This window comes from Helianthus annuus, chromosome 17 (genome assembly GCF_002127325.2).
Source record: "Helianthus annuus cultivar XRQ/B chromosome 17, HanXRQr2.0-SUNRISE, whole genome shotgun sequence".
NCBI classification, from domain to species: Eukaryota; Viridiplantae; Streptophyta; class Magnoliopsida; order Asterales; family Asteraceae; genus Helianthus; species Helianthus annuus.
In genome coordinates, this window is record NC_035449.2 from 88,690,801 (window position 1) to 88,699,522 (window position 8,722).

Consider the following 8,722-nt stretch of genomic DNA (forward strand, 5'->3'; position numbering starts at 1 on the left):
TGAATAAATTTGATCGGCTCGTTTAAACAGTCTTGTTACTTAAAAGCCTTTGGGGGGTTAATGACCATGTCCCGGATATCCCTGGCATCATTTTACGAAATGGCCATGACCTAAGCGCGGAGTGTAGGCGTACACTCGTCTGTGCATAAATAGTCGATATGGTGTGTCTATTGATCTTTAACCCGGACTTGATCCGGGCTACTGAACGCATAAGGAACATGTAATTCGTTCACAAGATTATATACTTAAATAATTCTCCCAAGTTATAAAAGGTTAATCTTGCCTCTGTGCATTTTAATCAAAGATATTTTGTGCCTTGTGCATTCAAATCAATTTTATCAAACATTTTTCAAAAGTGTCGGTTGAATGTATTTACCAGTGTAAACTGACGTATTTTCCCAAAAAGACTAAATGCAGGTACTATGCGTAATTGGCTGGCTATATCTCCTTAGCATCTTAAAAGAGTCTCGCAAGCTTAAGGATGCCTTCGTCTGTTGAACAATACTTTTGTTATTATTATTAATCCCCTGTGGATTTTATTTCAACAACGGTGATACTTTGATATTACATTTAATGTTGAAATATATTTATCTTTATGCTTCCGCTGTGCATTCATATATTGTGTGGTTTGACTATATTGTTGCCAACTACGTCACGATAATCCCACACCGGGCCCACTGGTGAGACACGTGGAAATCGGAGTGTGACAATAGCTGTCACACGTGCACTCAAATTGCGGATAGAGCACACACGCCGTCTAGCTTAAGTACAAGATCCGACTTTTTGAGTATTTTATGTTTAGATGTTTTTCTACTTTCTATCTTAAAAGTTGATATGCAGTAATCAGTAGTAAGTACGAGAAGTTAAAGAAGCTTGTTTTAAAGCACAAATTATTCAGAATCACATGATACATAGAACCATAGAGTAGCATACTTAAATTAGGTAGAGAAATGTATAAAAATAGAAAGAAATTTACAAGATAGGAATCATATAAAATTGCCTATCCAACATTAAAAAAAAACAGTTCCAAGAACATGTAATAATATATCATAATGAAAGGTCACCAATTTGTATTCCATGTAAGAGGATTACAAATTTTATTACTTTTGTATTAAATACTGGGTAGCCAGGCCAGCCCTATTCAATTGCCTCATGAACCCATCAAACCAAACACTCACAAGTCACAACCATGAAAGATCACATTATGATTGTTACTTCTAAAATCATATGACCAGCTAGAATACTGCATCAAAATTTAGAAGTTAATATGTATTTGTGTTTTCCAAAATGGAAAAAGAATTTTATGATACCAACTCTTTCAAGTTGTCTCCAAGCTCATTGGCACGTTTGTAGGCCTTAAGTATCTTTGAATCAATATTTTCAAGCTTCTTGTTTAAATAATTGATCTTCTTTCTCACATATTGCAACTTGGCTTTAAGTCGTTTAACTCTTGCTTGACGTTCGATTTGTTCCCTCTTTTGTATTTCAATGTAGTCCAACCGAATCTAATGAAAGAAAATATATAACTCAAACAACTAGTAAAAGAAAAAGCTTGAGCACTACTAACCAAAGAAGAAAAGTCTTACACTTAGGCTATGTTGCCATCTATATCGATCATAATCGGTATATCGCTTTGATCTTCGTTGTAGTGTGTACCAATGAGGGCGGGGTTCTGGTGCGATGTAACTTTCCTTTGTCTCCAAGAAGTTGCTTAATTCTTCATATATTTTCATTTCATCAGCCCGTTTCTTGTTCCCATGATGGATCCTTTGCAACATGCTCTCGATCTTTAATTTGTAAATGAATAAAGGTTTATTTAATAGAAATAAAATAGATTTACGGTTATGATTAATTGAAAAAAACATACCATATCGTTAAGTTCTTGTGTGCCAGAATATGGTATCTCACTTGATTTCATTGAACATATATGTTCTTCTTGAACTTCTTTCAGATAATTGATGTCCATACTCCCTTTCTTGACAAGCCTTTTCTGGCAACGTTTTAGATCTGGCCTTACGGGTGTTTGAGCATCTTTTCCTGTCAAACAATAAACACGTGTTGTTCTGGATACGGAACTGATTGGCAAATTTAGCTTGAGTTTATCTGGATCCCAACGTTGAAGATTCTCAATTTCCAACATCCTCCATTCTATTTGCCTATCAAGGTCCAAAAACCTCATTAATTTTTGGTTTATTTGTTGTTCATCTGCCTGTTAATTAATTTGGAGACCAAAAATAACAGACATACGTAAGATACTAAGATTCAGAATTACGTAATATGCACAAAAGATTTATGAACACTGAAATCTAGAAGTTACCTTCTCGTGTGCTAATTCTTCGTTGATACGGGATCGTTCACGATTCAATAACTGATATTGTTCTTCGATCTCCTTCGTTTGATGAATGTGTATTCCTGGGATGTCGCAACCCTTTTGTTTATCCATTTCACTCAATTTGAAGAAGTCTAAATATTTCAGTAAATTGAATACAATAGCAAGTAATATATATAGGGAAATAGAATTTTACAAATGGCACACGTTAGTAACTTGCTTGCCACGGCGAGAAAGTCAACTTTGCATATGGACGTATTCATTTCAATTTTTATATTTTGGTGTTTGTTTAAACGTATAATATCTTCCTGTTCAAGGTCACCCAAAACTGAATTTTTAATTATTTTACCAAGATGAAAGAGGGACCATTGAATACATTCATCTTTTTGCATCATAACACCTCTATATGAAATTAATAAAAATATTCCCAATATTAGAAGGAAATATAATTCAAAAAATTTATATTCAACTTGTACAAAGACACTTGCGCTCGCAATAAATTATCGGTGAAGGTATTCACACACCCCTTCAAAAGTATCTACACACCCCCTAACCCTAAATGACCCTCATTGCCCAATACGCCTCAAACTGGCCCCGCCCATACGCCCCTCATTGCCCAATACGCCTTAAACTGGTCCCTACTGATGTCTGTCGTTAGTGACATGCAAAAACCGAAATAAACTAGTAGCTAGAGTAAGTCGGATATCGAACCAGAGGAGGATTGTGGAAAGTGTTATGATGCTAAGTATTAATTAACTACTACTAAATTGAAAACTCAGTTTGATTGATTGTGAGAATTATCTAAATTAACGAATAAAAATTGTGGTTTAAAACAATGATGAGAAAAGGTGATCACTCCGGGATTCAGATTGTGTGATTAACTAATAACTTAGCTGATTGTCATATTGGATACTATTGGTTAAACGATATAATTATCAACTATTCATGCAATGAATAATTATTCAACCAACAAAGTATAATCGGATTTAAACGCATTTATGTCTCTGTCTAACACAGGATTCGTTTGTCAAACGAATTATAAAAACGCAAGTAAAGACCGTCTGTCACACGGTTACAATCCGAACTCAATACATAAAACAATAAACCAAATCAATAGTGTCTTACACAATCATTCACCCAGAGTATCTACCAGAGATTTAGCCGCTCATCTCGGTTGGTTGATCTTCAAAGACTTGATACGAATCCGGTTGAAAAAACCCTCTTCTTCCTTTCCGTCGAGATGTGATGATGTATATGAATATCCCCCAAAAACCAAAGTCGGCCGCCAAGTCCAAGAGGTGCATGTGCCGTCCACCATCAGGCCCATAGGTACGGCCCAATCACAAGTGGTGATAATGTCTTCTTTGGTCAACATGATTATCAAGATGGATCCATGATGATGATGTCGGCCCATGTGCCTAATATCTTTTATTTTCAATCCATATCTCGGCCCCACCATTAAGTCCATGTGACGGCCCAAGTGTGTGTATATTGACCTCAAGTTCACGTGGCATATGGCTGCCACTATTTTTGTGCCTCCCATACACGTGTACCCACTTTTGGGATTTAAAACCCTTTAAACTCAAATAGCACTAATTCATTTGTGCCGTAGCCTATGGTATAATAACCGTAGGTTACGATTTTCATCTTCTGTCCTTTCCAATGTTCACATCTTCCTTTATGATATATGATAATTTTAATGATTTCTCAATGATGTCTTTTTATCACTACGTCCACGTGCATTTGATTTTTAGGTTTTATCAAACCTTTTAATACCTTTCAACACCCACTTGTGCGCTAATCTTTGTAACTTTGTCGTATTATGCGTGTTACCTGCAAAACCATAAACTCTCGTAGTTACTATATTCAACGTACATAATTGCTTAAAACACAATAACACGCGTAATATAAGCACTTTAACATCCGGGTTTCACCCTCTCTATCACATCCCCACACTTAACGTTGATTGTCCTCAAGCAACCATTACAAACATTACTCACCTTATTAACAAATCACCATTAAATCCCTTACCAATTTAACAAATTAAGGTCCCAAGTCATACCCATCCCATAGACTGACACAATCGAGATTGACAATCTGACAAGTAAATGATATGCATTTAAAACAACTTAAGACTTACCTAACTAAAACTAACATGCTTATGATACTAAACACATGCCACACGCCCCTCACAATAATCACTCCTCTCGGTTTAATCAAGACTAGCGTGTAATGTGCTAGTATGTAATGCACTCAAACCAAATACGCTACTTTGCAATCATAAGCTTGTATAGCAATCATACCTCCACTGTATCAAATAACATAACACATATCAAAAGGACTTTTGGGTTTTGGGTTAAGGGTAAAGGTAAGGAATATTTTTGAATTTTTATGTTTATATGGTGCAAACAAACGAACATACCAAACCATGACAACTTATTCACAATGATACTAACATTCTGGGCTATTTTCGACCCATTTATTTAACACGAACATAATAATACTTTTATTTTTTTTTTCTTTTTCTTTTCTCTTTTTTTTTTCATTTCGTTTTTTTTTTAACAAATATCTAACACATAATTGTCATTCATGGTTGGTAATCAAACAGGTCAACAAAGGTGTAACAAACGAAAGGTATAAGGCTCAACATGGTTTACTAGGGTAAGATGGATAAACAATCAACATATGAAACAATGAAATGATCCTAATGCCTTTATCATTTATATGCATACGCTAAACCACAGTCTCAGCATGTATCAAACCACACAAGTTCTAACACAAAGCAACATATGGCCTACATTCGACAATTGAACCATTATTGTAATTCAACTAACAATCCAGTAGGCTCAAATCTCTCACCGAACAAAAGGAATATGGGTTTCCGACACGTAGCATGTGTAATTCCTAAAGCATGTTACCCCTAGTTAGGCATCTCTTCTCAACTATTTTCTAAACTTGTCAGAAATACTCTCATGAAACTTAAAGGGACAACCATGACTAGGGATCTATGTTAGTTTAATATCGGCAAGAAACCCTTTAGCAATTGAAAATGTTGGTTTTCATGTAGTTCAAGCATACTTGAGACACAAAAATTTTCAAAAATTTTCAATTTTTTCCAATTTCAACCAATTCAAGCATTTAAGATCAACAATCTTACCAACCCTCTCTCGAGTTACCGCATCCCCACACTTGGGATACATTGTCCCCAATGTATGGTGCAATTTATAATCTAAACTCGAGAGTTACCACCCACAAACCATGAACGGCTAACACTAGATGACTCAACACAAAGAAACCACTCCCGACACAAAAAAATTCACACCACCAAATACACGAAAACAAATAAAACACATGATAGATAAACACATGCACCTGATTAGAAACCAAGTGAGTGTTTGTAGTGGTGTAGCTGCTGCGATCTAACCGGAACATACGCCCCTCATAGATTCTTTGAGATCTCACCGGGGATGTTGCCAAATATCCCCACACTTGATTCCTTGAATCCGTGGAGATGGAATGTAGAAACCTGTCAAAACACAAACACACCAAAACGAAACCAAACCAAAATACAATACTCTACATCCTCGGGCTGCCTCCCGAGAGCGCTAAGTTTAAAGGTCTTCAGCCAGACCGTACCTGCTATGCGTTACGGTGGTCTCAATGCACACTTACCCAAAACATTTCCAACGAATGCCCGGAAGTTTACATGCCATCTCCATAAGCTTGTCAATATAATTGGCATGTTTAGAAAGCACATGCGGGTTTCGCTAATCCACTTCACGAGATATACACCGATGTCTTGTAGCTTCACCCTTTTCATCTTCTTCCTCGAACCCTCTTCCCCACACTTGTTAATTGGAATGATTGACATGGGAAGAGGTTCGGTACACACATTCATCTTATCAGACTGCTCTGCCTCCTCATCCTCACACACCATCTGATCCACCAGTGACTCTTCATCAGATAAAGGATTCATTGGTGTGGTATTATCCTCCACAACCTCCTCCTCCATGTGAGAATAATCTCTAATATCATCAGGTAATGGTGAGAGACGCTCTTCTATTTCTATCTTCATTTTTAACTTCTGACACTTGGAAACTAGGCAGCTGATTCGACCTTCATCGGAAAGGTTGGGTTCTAATAAATACTGCTCGAGTTTGGACAAAGTCACTTCCAACGTAGCAAGCTTTTTCTCCTCCTCGGTCTGATAAGTATAGACACCCTCGGGCTCAGGATATTCCTCGGGATGATACTGTCGGTATCCCTGATACGGTGTTGAGATGTACGCATCCATCATTTTTTTATTCCAATACTCTGGATTTTCCAAATACACTGCGCACACATCATCATAATAATAAGTATGATAACGACCGCAACAGAAACATTGTCCATCCGTCCTTGGCTCATAATAAGCATCCTCGTCCCGATCATATCCATCCGAGTAATAACCATCCTCCACCGTTGTATCAGAATCATCGAAATATGGTGGAGGGGAAGGATTCTTATAGCAAGGCATCAGTGGTTCTTCCAATTTAGCTCTTTCCCGTCTAAATCGGGCCTCGTGGCAACCGATACACGGGTGAAGTGGTTCCCCGTACAAAATACATGTAGAAGAGCCGCAAAATATAGTAAGATCTGTCATCCTGCACAAACACAGCTCAACTACCCACGTAAATCCCGAACAAATAAGATAACAAAATAAAAGCAAAAATTCTTTCAGGTTTTTTTTTTTTTAACTAAAACTTAACACTAAACACTTTGCGCACGCCTCCCCGGCAACGACGCCATTTTGATGTCTGTCGTTAGTGACATGCAAAAACCGAAATAAACTAGTAGCTAGAGTAAGTCGGATATCGAACCAGAGGAGGATTGTGGAAAGTGTTATGATGCTAAGTATTAATTAACCACTACTAAATTGAAAACTCAGTTTGATTGATTGTGAGAATTATCTAAATTAACGAATAAAAATTGTGGTTTAAAACAATGATGAGAAAAGGTGATCACTCCGGGATTCAGATTGTGTGATTAACTAATAACTTAGCTGATTGTCATATTGGATACTATTGGTTAAACGATATAATTATCAACTATTCATGCAATGAATAATTATTCAACCAACAAAGTATAATCGGATTTAAACGCATTTATGTCTCTGTCTAACACAGGATTCGTTTGTCAAACGAATTATAAAAACGCAAGTAAAGACCATCTGTCACACGGTTACAATCCGAACTCAATACATAAAACAATAAACCAAATCAATAGTGTCTTACACAATCATTCACCCAGAGTATCCACCAGAGATTTAGCCGCTCATCTCGGTTGGTTGATCTTCAAAGACTTGATACGAATCCGGTTGAAAAAACCCTCTTCTTCCTTTCCGTCGAGATGTGATGATGTATATGAATATCCCCCAAAAACCAAAGTCGGCCGCCAAGTCCAAGAGGTGCATGTGCCGTCCACCATTAGGCCCATAGGTACGGCCCAATCACAAGTGGTGATAATGTCTTCTTTGGTCAACATGATTATCAAGATGGATCCATGATGATGATGTCGGCCCATGTGCCTAATATCTTTTATTTTCAATCCATATCTCGGCCCCACCATTAAGTCCATGTGACGGCCCAAGTGTGTGTATATTGACCTCAAGTTCACGTGGCATATGGCTGCCACTATTTTTGTGCCTCCCATACACGTGTACCCACTTTTGGGATTTAAAACCCTTTAAACTCAAATAGCACTAATTCATTTGTGCCGTAGCCTATGGTATAATAACCGTAGGTTACGATTTTCATCTTCTGTCCTTTCCAATGTTCACATCTTCCTTTATGATATATGATAATTTTAATGATTTCTAATGATGTCTTTTTATCACTACGTCCACGTGCATTTGATTTTTAGGTTTTATCAAACCTTTTAATACCTTTCAACACCCACTTGTGCGCTAATCTTTGTAACTTTGTCGTATTATGCGTGTTACCTGCAAAACCATAAACTCTCGTAGTTACTATATTCAACGTACATAATTGCTTAAAACACAATAACACGCGTAATATAAGCACTTTAACATCCGGGTTTCACCCTCTCTATCACCTACCATCTAATTAATCTCAATCATTGGGTGTCAGCCAATGATTACCAATGATTGGGGTGTGTGGAACTTTCTTTTGATAGGGTATTTGTGTGGGGAAGTTGTGAAATATTAAGAAAATTAATTCTTTTTTTATAAAATGTTGTTATAAAAAATTGTGTTAGTATTATAAAAACTTCATATTTTTATGAAATGAATTGTGTACATTATAAAATGGCAATTTTTTATAAGTATTATTAATTGTCAATTTTTTTTATAAAACGAATTGCATATATATATTATAAAATGGCATTTTTTTATAA

General features: G+C 36.6%; 1 protein-coding gene across 1 annotated transcript; it reads right to left on the reverse strand.

The window, feature by feature from the left end:
* Window positions 1-920: 920 nt before the first annotated feature.
* LOC110925824 lies at window positions 921-2,444 on the reverse strand. Its single transcript, XM_035986535.1, has 4 exons — window positions 2,318-2,444; window positions 1,868-2,209; window positions 1,587-1,787; window positions 921-1,505 (listed from the first exon to the last, which is right to left on the reverse strand). Exons 1-4 carry the CDS (start codon window positions 2,441-2,443, stop codon window positions 1,302-1,304), a joined length of 873 nt encoding a protein of 290 aa, XP_035842428.1. The 5' UTR covers window position 2,444; the 3' UTR covers window positions 921-1,301.
* Between the last annotated feature and the right edge of the window lie 6,278 nt (window positions 2,445-8,722).